The sequence below is a fragment of the Labeo rohita genome, chromosome 9 (genome assembly GCF_022985175.1).
Source record: "Labeo rohita strain BAU-BD-2019 chromosome 9, IGBB_LRoh.1.0, whole genome shotgun sequence".
Classification (NCBI taxonomy): domain Eukaryota; kingdom Metazoa; phylum Chordata; class Actinopteri; order Cypriniformes; family Cyprinidae; genus Labeo; species Labeo rohita.
The window spans coordinates 34,675,073-34,693,750 of record NC_066877.1 but is presented as its reverse complement, the minus strand read 5'-3'; the positions used below and the strand labels follow the sequence as shown (position 1 = coordinate 34,693,750).

The 18,678-nt window shown below is 33.2% G+C and overlaps 1 protein-coding gene across 2 annotated transcripts in view; it reads left to right on the top strand.

Annotated features, from left to right (window-relative positions):
• xrcc5 (X-ray repair complementing defective repair in Chinese hamster cells 5) overlaps positions 1–12,218 on the top strand; it is a 29,080-nt gene extending 16,862 nt beyond the window's left edge. For both annotated transcript variants that reach the window (XM_051120091.1, XM_051120090.1), the window contains exons 14-21: positions 1,480–1,676; positions 4,837–4,924; positions 5,788–5,857; positions 7,532–7,641; positions 9,652–9,748; positions 9,819–9,886; positions 11,734–11,808; positions 11,959–12,218. In XM_051120091.1, coding sequence (XP_050976048.1) covers positions 1,480–1,676; positions 4,837–4,924; positions 5,788–5,857; positions 7,532–7,641; positions 9,652–9,748; positions 9,819–9,886; positions 11,734–11,808; positions 11,959–11,973 — 720 coding nt within the window. In that variant the 3' untranslated portion in view covers positions 11,974–12,218. The remainder of the gene's footprint in view (positions 1–1,479; positions 1,677–4,836; positions 4,925–5,787; positions 5,858–7,531; positions 7,642–9,651; positions 9,749–9,818; positions 9,887–11,733; positions 11,809–11,958) is intronic.
• Positions 12,219–18,678: the final 6,460 nt, after the last annotated feature.

The window sequence follows — 18,678 nt, the reverse complement described above, 5'->3', positions numbered from 1 at the left end:
TATGCATAAATTTAACCATGCATAGTTATAAACAGAAATGTTTACCTACATTACTAGTCAAAAGTTTTTGAACGGTAAGATTTTTAATGTTTTTTAAAGACGTCTCTTCTGCTCACCAAGCCTGCATTTATTTGATCCAAAGTACAGCAAAAACCATAAAATGTAGAAATATTTTTACTATTTAAAATAACTGCTTTCTATTTTAATATATTTTAAAATGTGATTTATTTCACTGATCGAAGCTAATTTTTCAGTGTCACATGATCCTTCAGAAATCATTCTAATATGCTGATTTGCTGATCAAGAAAAATTATTATTATTACTATAATTATTATTATCAGTATTTAAAACTGTTGAATACATTTTGTTTTAGGATTCGTTGATGATCCAAAGATAAGCATTTATCTGAAATAAAAGCTTTTGTAACGTTAAACACTATACCATTCAAAAGCTTGGAGTCAGTATTTTTTTTTTAGATGTATATTTCTATTTCAGATAAATGCTTTCTTCTGAACTTTCTATTCATCAAAGAAACCTGAAAAAATCTACTGGAAATCACAGGAATAAATTAGATTTTGAAATATATTAAAATACAAAACTTTTACTGTTTTTGCTGAACTTTTGATCAAATAAAACATTAAAAATCTTACTGTTCAGAAACTTTTGACTGGTAAAGTAACACTTTTACAATGAGTAGTTGCTTTAATAGTTAATATAAACAAACAACAATACGTTTACAGCATTTAATCAAGGTTAATATTAATTTTACTATATGCTATGATTTATTAGTTTATACATTTTGAAAATACATGAACACTTACTAATAAACAAATATTCAAGTATTTTCAAGCTATGTAAGTTGATGAACCATAGTATATTATGTGTAAATTAATAAATGGTGTTCATTGTTAGTTCATAATATCAAAAGTTTGGGGTCAGTAAGAGTTTTCTTAATGTTTTTGAAAATCTCTTCTGCTCACCAGGGCTGCATTTATTTTATTTAAAATACAGTAAAAATTGTGAAATATTATTGCAATTTCAAGGAACTGTTTTCTATGTGAATATATTTTAAAATGTAATTTATTCCTGTAAACAAAACTGAATTTTCAGCATCATTACTGCAGTCTTCAGTGTCACATGATCCTTCAGAAATCATTCTAATATGCTGATTTGCTGTTTAAGAAACATTTCTGACTATTATCAATGTTGAAAACAGCCCAATATTTTTGCGGAAACTTGATTCTTGAATACCAACATTATAAATGTTTTTGCTATCACTTTTAATCAGTTTAATGCATCCTTACTAACCCCAAACTTAAATGCACTGAGCCTTTGTCTTTATTCACCCTCGCACTCCTGTCTTTGTCCTTCAGTAGTACAGTGACTCAGGTGTGTGACATTGGCTGTGAAATCCGTGTTGTCTCGGGTCGGTGTCTCTGCAGTGGGTCTCATTGATCTTTTCTTGGCTCACATCCTCAGTGCTTGCATCACCGCGTTGTGAATCCTGATGATCCCCTGCCGCCCGTAGAGCCGTGGCTGAAGAGGGTTCTAGAGCGGCCCCAGGCCGTGTCCGCCCGCTGCCAGGCCCCTCTGCAGGACGTCAAGACCAAGTTCCCACTGAAAGTGGTGGCGAAAAAGAAGGAGCAGAAGACGAGTGCAGACGTGTTCGGCAGCAGGTGAGAATGGATCAAATCAACACCAGAGCTGGGGATGAAATCGATGAGAAGTGCTATATGACTTCCAGCATATACGTGTCAACCGGTATAGATTGTGGTAGATGTATTTGCTGAGCTGTTTTTTTGTTTTTCATTAATAACGAAAAGTTCCTGCAGATTTTAAAAAGCCCTAATTTGCTCTTTATAAAATTAATATCTTGCTCTGTATTCAGGGGTTCAAGTGCGTAGCACTGAAACCCTATTGTAATTAGAATGGTTATGGATCAGCAATCTCCATGTAACACTGATTGTGCAGACCAAACTGTAAGTTGTAGAGACTTGAAACTTGGAGGGATGGTAGTACTCATACCGCCTACAACGTCACCAAGGCTCGCCCCAATCGGCCTGACGGGGGCGCTACAGCGAACAAAACTACGAAACTGCTAAACCGTCAGTCACAGGCTCAGTTGTCTTAATTCGTTGGAATCCTTGGCTCACACCGGACAAAATGCACGCCTCAGATTCGATCGTGAGCCTGGCGAAATTTCCAGGTATTTAGCATTTTTCGAAAAACTTGCGAACTAGTCCTATGTTTTTCGCTCAATTGGAACCAAACCAATGCAGAAAGATTCTCTGGAGAGTGAATATCAATAATTATCAAAAAAAAGTTGAACTTTCGACTTGCCGTCACAAACGGATGCCAAAACGTTCGAAAGGGGCGGGACCACTTTTAGTAAAATGCCTATAACTCCAGAATGGAATGAGGTATCTCCACCAAACTCAAAACACTTATGTAAGAACCAGTGTTGGGGTAACGCGAGTTACGTAATAATATTACTATTTTCAAGTAACTAGTAAAGTAACGCATTACTTTCGACTTTCTAAGAAAATATCTGAGTTACTTTTTCAAATAAGTAACGCCAGTTACTTTTTCCCCATTTATTGATTGACAAGTCTCCTGTCAGGAAATTGGGAGTAAACATGATGTTACTGTTTTCTAGACTAAATGTGAACATGCATTAATTCATCTCACTCACAAAAAACAGATTCAGTATTCCTCAAAATGAATAACAGTGAAATGCAAACTCAGAATATGACACAGCCCTGCAATAATTAAATGTTAAATAAAACAAATATCCTTTATGTATTTAATCCCATTTTATTAATCAGTGTTTTTGCTGCTGACCTTCGATGATGCAATTTAACCATACTAATAAGCAAAAATTACTTTAGATAAACTAACATTTGTTCTTCATTTTTATAGCTGAAGAGTGATCTCCTGCATAAATGTACATTTCTTTCAGCCTGAGGTGAATTCATTTCACTTTTGGTGTAAGAGGGCTTTTACATTAGAATTGTTTTATATTAAAAACAAAGAAGCAAGCCCTGCCCAGATTTAAAAAGTAACGCAAAAGTAACGTAACGCATTACTTTCCATAAAAAGTAACTAAGTAAGATAATTAGTTACTTTTTCAGGGAGTAACATAAAAATTGTAATGCATTACTTTTAAAAGTATTTTTCCCCAACACTGGTAAGAACTCAATCTGAGGTTACAGGGGAAAGAAAGCAGAGCTTGGCCACTTTGGTGTCGCAAAGGGACACCAAAACGTTTGAAAGGGGCGGGGCCACTTTTAGTAAAATGCCTTTAACTCCTGAATGGAATGAGAGATCTCCGCCAAACTCAGAACACTTATGTAAGAGCTCAATCTGAGGTCACCGGACAAAAATCGCAGAGCTTGGCCACTTGGTGATGCTGTGAGAGAAAGAAAAATCATAAAAATATCCATAAATGTGCAACCATATGTCATATCAACATAAAAACAGGTGTGCACAGTCTTGGTCTGAAGTGTCACAAGTATCTACAAGGACATTTGCGTATCTCAAAAAACATGGCCACCATTGGCCGACGAAGTTTGAGCATTTGTTAGACAAGGTTAACGAGGCCAATCAGAATGAAACTTGGTGGGCCTGTTTGACTCACGGCCCCAAAGCTGTAAGAGAAATTTGAAAGAAATCGGCCACTGGGGGGGGCCATATTGTAATTGATTGTACGTCGCACGGTTTTTCGTATCATATGATAGAACGCCTCATTCCGGACAACTTTGCCTCTAGGACCACTGCTGTCAATCAAATCGTTTGTTAAATGATTAAAAGGAGAAAAAAAAACTACTTTTGTGAACTAGTCTTACGTTTTTCACTCAATCTGGAAAAAACACTGGAGTATGCTTCTCTGGACTCTCTAGGCCAATAATTATCAAAAAAATTGGAAATTTATGTTTTGGGAAAGCTATAACGGGGGGAAAAGGGGCCTGTCCAAATTTATCAGAAATCCTATAAAACTTAAAGGAAAACTCTAATCTTCACAAGACCTGCTGACCACATGCGACAGGTGATTCTAAACAAGCATGCCAAGTTTTAAGGTGATTGGAACACAGCTGGCGCTGTAACATAAATGTAAAAAAAACATATTTCTGTGTTAAATAACCTGGATTTGCCAAAATGCTTTTTTAATCATTGTTTTGGGTACAGCCTCGCTAAATAATGTTGTCTTTTTCCTTATATGCTTAAAGGCCTTAAGTGCTTGCAGGTATATTTTTATGTTGTTTTTCAGTACAAATGTCTAAACATACTTAAATCAAGATACATTACTTGAGATGCAAAATGAAGACGAAAATGAAGTCTTGTTTTCTAAGAAATGTAACAAAATTAAGTACGTTTATGCTTAAAATGAACAAAAATCTGCCAGTGGGGTCAAAAAAGTCAACTTTTCCCTTAGAATTTTTTGAATTTTTTTGTTCTGACCCTTTTGGCATATACTTGTTCTTGTTGTAATCATAAACTCACTTCATTTTGGTGAATTTCTTTGTCTTCTTACATTTATTCCTTAATTTGTCTTTACATGTTATTTAAAAAGTTTTACATTTATCTTCAAAAAACCTGAAGAAACACGAAGTAGTGCACACCTATATGGGTGGGGTTTATTTTATGATTGCCCAATCAGAATTAAGTATTCCAGAGGGGTGTGTAACAAGTTTAAGCCCTGCCCACTCCTAATGTGTGTTTTTAGTGTCAGTGATGTTATCATACTTTTGAGTTTGATCTTTTTTATGCATTTTTGTTGTTCATAATCTGAAATGAGCTAGAATGAATTACTGTTGTTGATTTGTGTGTCTTCGTCAGTGCTGACGAACCAGATGTGAAGAAAGTCAAAGTGGATGAAGAAACCGAGTTTAACCTGGCCGAGATTGCAGAGGGAAATATCACATCGGTGAGACTCTCATGTCTGAAATCTGTTTAATAATGTGCATTATTTGGATTCAAATGACTAAATATTATACGTTTATATTTATATATACTACCGTTCAAAAGTTTGGGTCATTTAGTAAGAAATGAGTAGCAAGAGTGCATTAAATTAATCAGAAATGACAGTAAAGATATTTCTAATAGTACAAAAGATTTATCAAAGAACCCTAAAAAAAGGTTTCCACAAAAATATGAAGCAGCACAACTGTTTTCAACATTGATAATAATCAGAAATGTTTCTTTAGCAGCAAATCAGCATATTAGAATGATTTCTGAAGGATCATGTGACACTGAAAACTAGAGTAATGATGCTGAAAAATCAGCGTTGGGTCACAGGAATAAATTATATTTTACAATATATTTGCATAGAAAATTAACATTTTAAACTGTAATAATATTTCACTATTTTTACAGTATTTTTGAACCAATAAATGCAACCTTGGTGAGCAGAAGAGATTTTTTATTAGCAACCCCAACTTTTAAATGGTAGTTTATACTAAATTATAAATTGGAATAATTTTTATATATATTAGATTTTTTTTTTTAATGCTTTCCCTTAAAATTTATAAAACATTTAAATCCTAAATTCAACATAAAATCCTTTTCACAATCCATTTTGTGCACAACATTATGTATTTTAGAGTGAAAAGTGTATTAAATAGAAAACATGTAGGGCAGAACTTGCTTTTTCCATTGGACATTAGCAGAAAAAGTTGTCTTTCAGAGATATTTACAGTAATATGAGCACAATAAGACCAGGAACATGTATTCATGCTGACTTCAATACTGTATGAAGCATCTCACATTAACAAGCGCTCTCTCTTTTAGGTTGGCAGCGTCAATCCAGTCAGAGATTTCTGCACGTTGGTTCGACAGAAGACCATTTCTTTCGATCAGGGTGAGATTGGATTGTTCAGTTTGATTTTCTTTTCTACTCTCACTCCTCAACCTTCACAAAAGTGTCAGCTATTAAAGGAGAAGTCCACTTCCAGAACAACAATTCACAAATAATTTACTCACCCCCTTCCAAGATGTTCATGTCTTTCTGCCTTCAGTCGTAAAGAAATTATGATTTTTGAAGAAAACATTTCAGCATTTTTCTTCATATAATGGACTTGATTGGTGCCCTGATTTTGAACTTTCAAAATGTAGTTTAAATGCAGCTTCAAAGGCTCTAAACGATCCCATCCAAGGAAGAAGGGTCTTATCTAGCGAAACGATCGGTCATTTTTTTTTTTTCGGAAAATAAAAATTAGTATATTTTTTAAGCACAAAAGCTTGTGTAGCACAGGCTCTGAGATGCGTGTTCACGACGCTACGTATTATTGAATCAGGTCGAAAGGTCACGCAGAACTACAGACCCAGTGTTTACAAAGCGAACATGCAAAGACTAAGAAAGTGCAAGTAAGTCAAACGCTGTTTACAAACAAAAAGGTACAACGATGTCAGATGATTCTGAAGTTGTAGGAGAAAATAAGATGGAGTTTTTCGCCATTCTCTACCTTTTTTTAGCCAGAGTACACAGACGATGAACTTAGATGTTGCTCGAAGTAGTGAAGGGAAGTTCGGATCATTTTACCGACTCGGACCTTTGAGTCTCGTTCAGCAAAATGAACGAATCTTTTTTCGAGTCATTTAGTTAATTTTAGCAAAATATAATTAAAATGTTACGTGTTACTTCCCTAACACATCTACTGCTTACACAAACGTTGATCACACCACAAACAAGACAAAACTATAATGCTATAAGAAACAGAAAAAATTTAATTCATTGTTTACCTGGGTCTTTGGTCTATGATTAGCTCACCTCACCTCTTTTTCGGGTTTGAGTCGTTTGTTCATCATGTGGCAGCCCCATAGAAAAAAAAAACCCTGAAGACTTGAAACAGGTGAACTAATTCCAGTACAGAACCTAATAGGATGTTGCGCATACGCGACTGAACGAATCACTCCCCGAGACGAGATTGTTCTTCCCGAGTCACATTAAAGGTTCGTTCAAAATGAACGAATTGTTCAAGAACAACCCATCACAAATTCGTAGCTTCATGAACGTACATCCCAGAGCCTGTGCTACACAAGCTTTTGTGCTTAAAAGGTATACAATTTTTTTTTTTTTCATAAAAAATGAATGATCGTTTTGCTAGATAAGACCCTTCTTCCTCGGCTGGGATCGTTTAGACCCTTTTGAAGCTGCATTTAAACTACATTTTGGAAGTTCAAAATCAGGGCACCAATCAAGTCCATTATATGAAGAAAAAAATCCTGAAATCTTTTCCTCAAAAAACATAATTTCTATATGACTGAAGACAGAAAGACATGAACATCTTGGATGACAAGGGAATGAGTAAATTATTTGTAAATTGTTGTTCTGGAAGTGAACTTCTCCTTTAAACATGCTGTAATGTAAATGCACTATTTCCGTTCCTGGCATGTCTGCAAGGCCATGCTAAAGATTGAAAGTAGTCTCTAAGACACTGAATAGTCACTCTGCGTTAAATCACTCATGTTGTAAGCTGCAGGTTTGGTTGTTAGCGCGGTGGCTTTGATAATCATTGTTTTGTAACCTTGACAGCATGCCAGCAGCTGACCCACAGGATTGAGCAGTTGCTGGGCAACAGGAGCCCCGAATACTACATGAAGAGCATTGCCTGTATCCAGGCCTTCAGGGATCAGTCCGTATCGGTGAGCTCTCAATTAAACTTCCGCATCCAATCAGGGATCACTTAAGGATGAGTAGTTTTTGCGGGTCGGTGGGAAAAGCACACTGCCGGAGGATGTTGGGATTCGTTTCAGACGAACTGAGCTCAGCTGGAGTCTGAGACTCCGGTCCAAAACCTACCTAGACAGGGTTTCAGTGCACTTCTGATTTCAGACAAATTCACAAAAAAGCAAACCCATAATAATAATAAAAATAATAGAAGTAAGTTTGTGAACGAGTTGAGAAATATGTTTATGTTTCAATTGGTGTTGGAATATATCATTAAAATTGCTTTGGTTTAATTTAAAGTTGACCATTTTACCATATATTTGTGGGTTATGTATTCTTAGATGCTTATTAGTTTATCACTATAAAATCTGGACTTGACTGAATGTGTTTCTGACACTGTTGTTTTAGTATTTTACATTTTTATATTTTTATTTCAAGATTTAGTAATTTTATGTAAGCTTTTGTCTTTATTTTGTCATTTTTTTATTGTTATTTTTATGTATACTATCAGTCAAAACTATCAGTTTTTGAAAAGTACGATTTTTAATGATCCGAATTTGATCTGAAGTACAGCAAAAATGCACAAATTTTGAAATATTTTTACTATTTAAAATAACTGTTTTCTATTTAAACGTATTTTAAAATATAATTTATTCCTGTGATTTCAAAGCTGATTTTTTAGCATCATTACAGTCACATGATACTTCAGAAATCATTATAAAATTCTGATTTGCTGCTCAAAAAACATTTTTTATTATGTTAAAAGCTGAGTAGAATTTTTTTCAGTTTTTTTGATGAATGGAAAAATCAGAAGAACTGCATTTATCTGAAATAGAAATCTTTTGTAACATTATAAATGTCTTAGTCATCACGTCGTCAGTTTTGATCAATTTAAAGCATCCTTGCTAAATAAAAGTATTAATTTCTGTAATTTAATTCTATAGTGTATAATGTTACAAAAACTTTTATGTTAGATAGTTGCTGTTCTTTGGATCTTTCTATTCATCAAAGAATCCTGAAAAGAATGTGCTTAACTGTTTTAAATATTAGTGATGATGATGATAATAATAATAATAATAATAATACTGTTTTCTCTATTAGAATGATTTCTGAAGCATAATGTGACATTGCAGACTGGAGTAATGATGCTGAAAATTTAGTTTTGATCACAGAAATAAATTACATTTTAAAATATATTCAAATAGAAAGAATTTACTTTAAAAACTAAAAATATTTCAAAATTGTACTGTTTTTGCTGTATTTTGTATCAAATAAATGCAGGCTTGGTGAGTAGAAACTGATAGTGGTGTGGTGAGTTCAAAAACTGGTAGTGTAGCTTGTATTTATTTATTTGATATTTATATATTAAATATTATTTTTAGTACTTTAGCTTATTTTAGGTTTAGTTACATTTCTAATTTTTATGTCTTTTACATATACAGATTTCATTTAAATTACAGAAATGTTAATTCTATTTATATTTGTTAATTATATATTAAATATATATTAAATAATGTAAATATTAATGCATATAATATACTACACGTTGTATGTTTTTTTTTTTTACTATTTTATTTTATTTTAGCTTTAATTAGCGGAAATTATTTTTAATAATATAGTTATTATGCTGTTATTATAATAATAACTGCGCTGGTTATTAATGATCATGAAAACCTTTCACTATTCGGTTTCTGCTCAAATTTGTGAAATTTCTTTTTTAATCAAATATACATTCCTCATGTGTTCAGTTTCCATTTTAATTGAAATTTTTGGGCCAATTTCCATCTGACCACTTACATCAGATCACCTGAAACAGATGTAAACACCTGCATGTGGCACTATTTATGTTACAGATGTTACATGTGCGCTGCAAATCAGTTTATTAGTGTTGGAGTATTTTAATGACTGTGAGTGCATGAGCTTAGAGCATTGATGCATTTGCTTACAAACGTCATACTACACCTGACCACAATTTACTCCATCAGACCGGAAACGCAGAGCTGTTCAACAGCTACATGCAGTCCCTCAAGAGGAGCATTCCAGACAGGAATCTTCAGGAATTCTGGAATCTGCTCATTCAAGGTAAATATCAGGCCTTCTGCTCATGTTAAGCTGAAGACATCATGCCTTCAACATGTGCTTTTGTTTTCAGATGCTCTGACACTGATTAGCAAGGATGAAGTGGATGGAAGCACCATTTCCAAACAAGATGCAAACCAGGTACTTCTGTAGCATACAGCCTATAAGAATGAACAAGTTCTTTTGAAATATTTTTATAGTTATTAAAAGGATTAGTTCACCAAAAAGTAAAAAAAAAAGTGCTGAAAGTGTACTCACTCTCAGGCCATCCAAGATGTAGATGAGTGTTTCTTCATCAGATTTGGAGAAATGTAGTATTCCATCACTTGTTCACCAATGGATCCTCTCTAGTGAATGGGTGCCGTCAGAATGCGAGTCCAAATAGCTGACAAAAACATCACAATACACAAGTCAGGGTTCCTACGCAGTTTGGAAAAGTATGGAGTTTGGTTAAAGTCATTTCCAGGTCTGAAAAAAAGAAAGCAGAGTATTCCAGACTTTTGCTTCATTTAGTTTTTTATAATTGAAAAGTAAGAATTTAAAGAAAATAAATTATAAAAAAGTGTGTTTATGGCAGCTGTTTAGTGATTCTTTAGTGATTGTCAGACACGACTGAATAAGTTCAAGGTGCACTTTTTTTTATTATGCAAAGTGTTTTGCATTTCGGGTTTCTTCTCGATATTCCTAACACTGTATAATATTGCCTCAAGGACCTTTGTTAAAATACAAAATATACAGACTTTTATGTGCGCACGAGAAACCATTAAACTGGTGAGGTTTCTTGGCCGCCACAGAGTTTGCATTAAAGAGACCTTGGGCCTTGAAATATGTCATACTGCTCTAACAAAGCCAAATTTTGAACACTTTTTTTTTTTTTTGTTAATATAGACCGTTAAACTTGGCAAATAGGACAATGCACACAGCCGTATTGTGCCGTTAGCCCATGTCGTGTCGTGTTTTTCTCTGTCGCCACAGAGGATGTGCTAAATTGGCCTTGATATTAGAGGTACTACCGTAAGAAAAGCCAAATTTTAGCAAGTAGATCTTTATTAGTTCATGTGCATCCATGCTCTTTCTTTATTCATAGTGGGATGGAGGTGATGCACAAAGGAAATAGTTTATACAGAGCTAGAAATTATAATGTGTAAGCATGCAAATAAATTCCATGTGCATGTGAATAGTTTCTCGAGGGCGCAAAAAAGTTTCTTTTTTGTGTGCATGCAAAATGTATTTTTTATTTATTTTTATTTTTTTATTTTAGGGGCTCTGTATGTTGTCAGAAAATCAATGAAAAAACCCTGAAAAAAAAAAAAAAAATATATATATATATATTTACAGATGACTCTATTGTACCAAATATAAAGCTGAAAATAATGCCGTATGAATCATTTTTGTTAAATATGGTCTAAAAATCTACTGAGAGGTTTGGAAATTTGAGTCTGGAAAGATATGGAATTTTGAAATGGAAAATCTGTAGGAACCCTGACAAGGAATCCACTCCACTCCAGTCCAGCAGTTAACGTCTTGCGAAGACAAAAGAAACAAATGCATCAAGACGTTTTTAACTTTAAACCTTTGCTGCTGGCTAAAATATGAGTCCATATAATAATGCTTCCTCCAGTGAAAAAGTTGTCTGGTCTGAATCAGGAGAGAAATCTACATAGATCAAGCATCACAGCTTTTGGCTTTACAAGACATTAACTAATGGAGTGGAGTGGTGTGGATTACTTGTGGATTACTGTGATGTTTTAATCAGCTGTTTGGGCTCTCATTCTGACGGCACCCATTCACTGCAGAGGATCCATTGTTAAGCAAGTAACGTAATGCTACATTTCTCCAAATTCTGTGAAGAAACAAACTCGTCTACATCTTTGACGACCATTTCCAATCTCATATTTTTGATTAGGTATTTTTGTCATCCGTTTTACATCAAGGTTGTTGGTAAAATCTGTTATTATGGTCGATTAACTCTGTATTTGCTGGTTTAGTTCCTGGCGTTTGAGCAGAAAGAGGAAGAGCAGGCGGCTCCAGCACAGGAAGACACTGGAGATGTGGATGATCTGGTGAGTGTTTTCATGACAAGCACATACATTATTATATTTATGAGTGTGATTTTGGTCTGAAAGTATATTAAATCCTTTATACTTTATTAGAGATTTAGACCTTTACTTTTGGCAACATGCTAAGTTGTTTACTGATGTTTTTTGATGCAGCTGGACATGATGTAAAGTCTTCAGCACCTGCAGCCATCCACCTCATGCAACTCTCCGTTAGATGCCATTTCTTGTGTTTATTTCTGAAACGCTTCCGAAAGTGCTTTACTGAATCAAGTTCTTTTGTACTTGGGACGATTATGTTGCTCTAGTTTGATTACTTGAATGTTGCACAGTCTGTATTTGTTGGATTTTCTAAAGGAAATAAATATCTATGTTCTTTATACAGCCAAATAAAAGATCAAACTAAATAAAACAAATTTTTTGTTTACGGTTCCCTTTAATTTTGGAAAAGAAAAATCACATTTGAGCACGAGAGATAAAATAATCTGCTGTACTACAAAATTATTCATTATTATTCTCCAATGTATCCAAGATATATATTTATTATAATGTATATTTTTTGTTTCTAATTCATTACGGTTTTATTATTAGGATCCCTGTTGGAGCAGCAGATCAGAAGGTGAATCATATGTGTCTACATTTAGCTTTATCATTTTTAGAGCATTTAACATGCCACACCGACGACTTTTTTTTAGATCAGTTCATTGAAACAAACAGTTTGAAAGACGTGATTTGGGGGAATGAGTCAGACATCCCATCATTAATCAGCTGGGAGGGATCTGTCAGGATGTTTGATACGCTCACGTTCATAATCCACACTCATAAACCCTGGTTTTTTATGCCAGCCATTGAGGGTTTGATAAATTGTGGCGTGTCTTTCGGGGCTGATGATCTCAGTTTGCTGAGAGCACGCGAGCGTCTCGATCCTCCCCCGGATCTCTGAAAACGCACACGCTGCAGTTTCACACCACCGTCTCCTGGGTTGAGCAGCTCGAGCTGCAGGCTCCATGTTATGAAGATGCGAGATGTGTAGCAGCCAAAAAAATTAGACAGAAAGATTTTACTGATTAATGAGAATTGATAAGGTGAATCACCATGTCACCTTTCTCTCCAAAATAATAAAAAAAAAGTAATATATTTTTATTCATTACATAGTAATTTTATTTAACCATTAAGATGTAAAAAAAAAAAAAAAAAATATGCAAAATATATCATTTCCATTCATATCCAGAGTTTCTCTTTTTTGTGATTTTTATTACTGTAATAGATTTACATTTATCTGTATTTGTTTATTATTTACTCATTTTTTGAACAGTTAAGATTTTTAACCAATTTTAATGGTTTTTTTTTTTTGGTGAAGAAATTATTTTCATTACTGCATTAATTTTACATTACACTTATATATAGTTGTTTATTATAAAATACGTTTTTAGAGCCATTTAGATTTATTTATTTTTAAAAAAGGTTTTTTTCTGTTCCTGTTATTCTCAATGCATTTGTAATACATTTACTGTATAATAATATTTTTTAAACCATACAATAGAGGAACAAAAATAGTTTAGGGTATCGCAGAGCCGACAATATTTGCAATACATTTTTTTTTTTCATTTCTAAAAAAGATTTACATTTATCTGTATTTGTTAATTATTTGCTATTTTTTTGAACAGTTAAGATTTTTAATTTATTTTAATGCTTTTTGGTGCTTTTTTTTTCATTTTTGCAATACTTTTACATTACATTTATATCTATATTTGCTTATTATATAAGTCTTTTATAAAAAGCAAGCATATATATATAAATATAATTTTTTTTTCTTTTTTTTTTTTTTTATTTTACATCTATATGTAAGTATGTTTATGTGTGTGAATTTATATATATATATATATATATATATATATATATATATATATGTGTGTATATGTATACACATATATTTTCATTACTGTCATATCAAGAGTTTTTCCCCCTATTATTCCCAGTGGTAATTTTTATTACTGTAGTGCATTTTTTATACATTTAATGTATAATAAAAAAAATTAAACCACTAAAATGTATTATATTTTACAATTATTTTTAAAATACAAAAATACAAAACATTATGTTTATGCATTTAGCCATTGCTTTTATCCAAACTGACATACAATAGAGGAACAAAAACAATTTAGGCTATCGCAGAGCCGACAATATTTGTAATACAGTAATTCTTAGTATTTTGCATTTACAGTAATCAGTCAATTTATGGGGGAAAAGATCATAACACATGAATTTTATATTAATACGATAAGTTTCTTAAGACCCGCTTATGTTCACGTATTGTAGAGATTCAGGCAATATATTGTGAAAACATGCTGTTCCATAGATTAAAATGATTACTTTCATGTACTCATTTCACATGCACTCATTAAGTATTCAGTCAATGCAGTAATTGTCTGCTTTAATTGAGTCATTTGCAGTAATGAGTGATTCACCTTTTTAAAGTGATTTTGCTGTAAGTAATTGACTAATAGAAAAAGTGTGATGGTTGTTAAACAAAAGGTCACAATGTAAAACATCTTCATCACTGATCACAGCATAATGCATTGATTTTATCACTTACATGGGAAATGGAAAGTTAAAGCTAGGATAAAAGTTTTTTTCCAGAAACATTTTTGTTACACTGGTTGAAAATATTTTATATATTATAGCCATATATATAATTAAAGAGGTTCAAATATATTAATATATATATAAATATATATCTTCTGCGGAGGGCTCAGGACTGTAAAATGTTCGACTAATCCGTCTAATCATTGCATTCAGTCCGAATGCAATGATAGGATGGCCTACCTGCCCGTCAACCTATGTACGGCCAATAGCGATAGTTTGGGGGCGTGGCTACCGTAACAGGTGGAAAAGTGTTTAGCCGGTGCGGAAAAACAAACTAAAATTCCGTTACAGAAGAGTAAACCCACATTCGAAGTCTTGCCAAAATACACAGAGGAAAACAGCAGGGTAAAAAAAGAGTAAACACTGGCAGTGATTTTACAAGTTGAACAAATTTGATGGAATGTTTGGGTTTCAGTCGATACGACGACCTTGTAGAGTTTCTTCTCGACAGGTGAGCTAAACTTCAAGTTAAAAGTATTGCTAATGTATTGGATTTTTTTGTTAAAAGCTGATGAATTTTAACCGTTGAGACATGTATTTACTTTTATAGCCCCTATAGAGCCTGTTTATGGCCTGTTTACCGTAGCTTTAAAAGTCACATCTTAAAGATGTTTATGAGATCCATCTATGTTCATATCTTCCTGTGTCACGTCTTTTCTCTGATGGATCATTTCAGCCAGCAAACTGCAGACGTCTGGAGCAGAAACCTAGCTTTCAGACCAAGAACCACATCCAATCACATCAGAGCATCCAGGTACCTCTTCAGCTATTTCCATTGCTGATGTGGGTAATCATTAGATGCCTAAAAAACTATAAAAACAAATTTGAAAGCTTAAAGCAATAAGGCATGAGAGTGATTGTATTGCAGGTAAATGATGGTACAGCAGTAAGTACAATAGTTAGGTAGGTACATTAATTTTCTTTTGAATAATAGTTAATTTTGCCAAGTAATATAATAAATATAGTTAATCAGTTCAACTTTAAGCTCTTTACATCAACAAGAGGAACTTGGAGCATTAATCTTAAGTTGGCAGTCACAGGTGTTTTATTATTTGTGTCGGAGCAGAATATGGCTCATCCATCAGGGCTTAGTCTGAACTCTCCAGTTTATAGTATTTAATATCATAAAATTCTGTATACACACACAAACACAAATAGATTAGCACATTATACATCCACTCTGACTATTTAAACTACTAAAAATGTTTTATATATATGTGACCCTGGACCACAAAACCAGTCTTAAGTCGCTGGAGTATATTTGTAGCAATAGCCAAAAATACATTGTATGGGTCAAAATTATTGATTTTTCTTTTATGGCAAAAATTATTAGGTAATTAAATAAAGATCATGTTCCATTAAGATATTTTGTAAAATTCCTATCCTATTGTAAATGTATGAAAACTTAATTTTTGATTAGTAATATACATTGTTAAGAACATTATTTGAAGAACTTTAAAGGTGATTTTCTCAATATTTTGATTTTTTTGCACCCTCAGATTCCTTATTTTTAAATAGTTGTATCACGGCCAAATATTGTCCTATCCTAACAAACCATACATCAATGGAAAGCTTATTTATTCAGCTTGAAAAAATGACCCTTATGACTGGTTTTGTGATCCAGGGTCACATATTTAGTCTGAGCTGTACATTTTATGGTATTTTATAAATAATAAAAACAGTATTATTATAAAATTGTCTGTTGTATGTTAGTTCGCTGTCTCCATGCATAGACAATTAAGATCCAGCCCCGGAAGCCAGATCCCGTCAGAAAATATCAGTTTGTCCGGTATCAGAGCAACTCAGCAGAATAGTCTAATACCCAAACCCTGTTAACAGCAGGTCTTGTCTGGTACCCAAAATACCCAAAACTTTATTAACAGTCTTCTATCAGCCAAGAAGTTGACTTTGAAGCAGGAGACGAAGTATGATGGTGAAAAGGAGCAGAGTTTATTGAGTAGTCTTAGTTGTGTAAACCACACGGTCATAAGACTAAACAGCAATGGGAAAAATATATAAAAAACAACTATAATATAATATAAACGACTAGTCAGTTAATGAATCAATAAAATGAATATATAAATGACTATAATGATTATTAAAAAGATTATATGATTAATGATTATAAATGAATGAAGAATAAATAAAGAATAAAAAGAAAGCAAAACATAATACAAATATATGGTTGCTCTCGAGGCAAAACACACAGGGTTTCCATTTGAGGATCGTCCGATCCTTCATGTATATAATTTTAAATTACATATATAAATGTAAAGAAATAAACATTTTATTTTTTATTATATATACTAGTCAAAAGGTTTTGCACAGTAAGATTTTTAAAGAATTCTCACCAATTCTGCATTTATTTGATCCAAGATACAGTACAAAAATATTTTTACTATTCAAAATAACTGCTTTTTATTTGAATCTTTTTTAAAATGTAATTTATTCCTGTCAGGATTCTTTGATGAATAGAAAGATCCAAAGATCAGCATTCATCTGAAATAAAGAGCTTTTGTAACATTATACACTATACCATCCAAAAGCTTGATGTCAGTATGTTTGTTTTTTGTTTTTTTTGGAGAAAGTAATAATATAAATTATATTATATAATAATATATAATACTTTTATTTAGCAAGGATGTTTTAAATTGATCAAAAGTGATAATAAAGGCCTTTTTATTGTTACAAAAGATTTCTATTTCAGATAAATGCTGTTCTTCTGAACTTTCTATTCACCAATGAAACCTGAACAAATTCTACTCAGCTGTTTTCAACATAGTAATAATAATCAGAATATTAAAATGATTTCTGAAGGATCATGTGACTGAAGTAATGATGCTAAAAATTCCGCTTTAATCACGGAAATAAATTACTTTTTAATATATATTTAAATAGAAACCAGTTATTTGAAATAGTAAAAATATTTCAAAATTGTACTGTACTTCAGTATCTTGCTTATTTTGTGATAATGACAAAATTATGCTGCTTATTGCATTTGAGTGTAAATCATTTTGTGCGAGGAGAGAGACTGTGGAGTGAAATACGGCATAAAATCGGTTTGAAATGACAATCACTAATACAGTTCAGTGTCATTATGCAACAATATATAATAATAATGATGCCATTGCATAATCATACTCAAGTATTCCAGTGAAGGTTTGCCATGAACTCTGCGTCTTTCCAACAATCCTGCATGGATTTAGTTCTGTGATATTTTCAGAAGGCTCCGTGCGAATCTGACTGTAATAGTTTCTGCGTATTATGGGTGTCAGAGCTCAAAGCGTTATATTAAAACTGCAGCACTCATTTCTGACACTCCATTCTGATGTTTCCAGATTGAAAAACTGCAGAAACCTGTAATGACTGTCATTTCAGACTTCAAACAGGAGCCGGGCAGCAATCCGACTAGCTTTTCCTTTTCCACCTCTCATAGCGAGAGGGAAGATAAAAGGAAACAGGCAGACGAGAGCAATGAATTTCATGCTTTTCTGATCACAGTGTGTTTGAGATCTGTGTGTCACTAGAGCACAACTCTCCACTTCTGTTACCCAGGTAAAATCCCATTCATTGTTTTCCAGAGAGACTTTATATATAGCTTTCGAGACAGGCGTACCATGAGGGGCTTCAGTGATGATATATGCTTCTGTAGATGCCACAAAACTACCCATAATCCTCAGGTGAGATCCACCAATCTGAGAAATTCCTTTGGCAGTTGCATTCATTTGAAGCAATAAGCACATCTTTTCATGCAAAATTAAAAAAAAACATACTTTTTTCTGCTTATTTCAGTTAGTTTCATAAAACTAGCGAGCTAAGCCAGTGGTAGTACTGACAATATCGTGTAAAGATGGCTGAAGAGGAACAGATGAATCATTTATGCTGAAACCGCTCTGATTGATTCAAATGATTCTTCGATCATTCATTTCAAGTGATTTACTAGCAAAAACCAGATCAAATTAAAACAGACATTTGAAAGGCAAAACTGAGCTTTTCGAAACTCTGAATCAGTTAAACCATTGATTCACTGTTTCGAATCGTTCCAATCGGATCGCGTATCACGAATCATTTGATTCAGATCAGGACTTCAGATTGCATATCGGGAATCATTTGAGTTAGATCGCAACTTCTATTATCAAGAATCATTTGATTCAAGGCCGTATCATGAATCATTTCATTTAGATCGAAACTTTGGATAGGGTTCATGTATCATTTTGTGAACTGAATAAT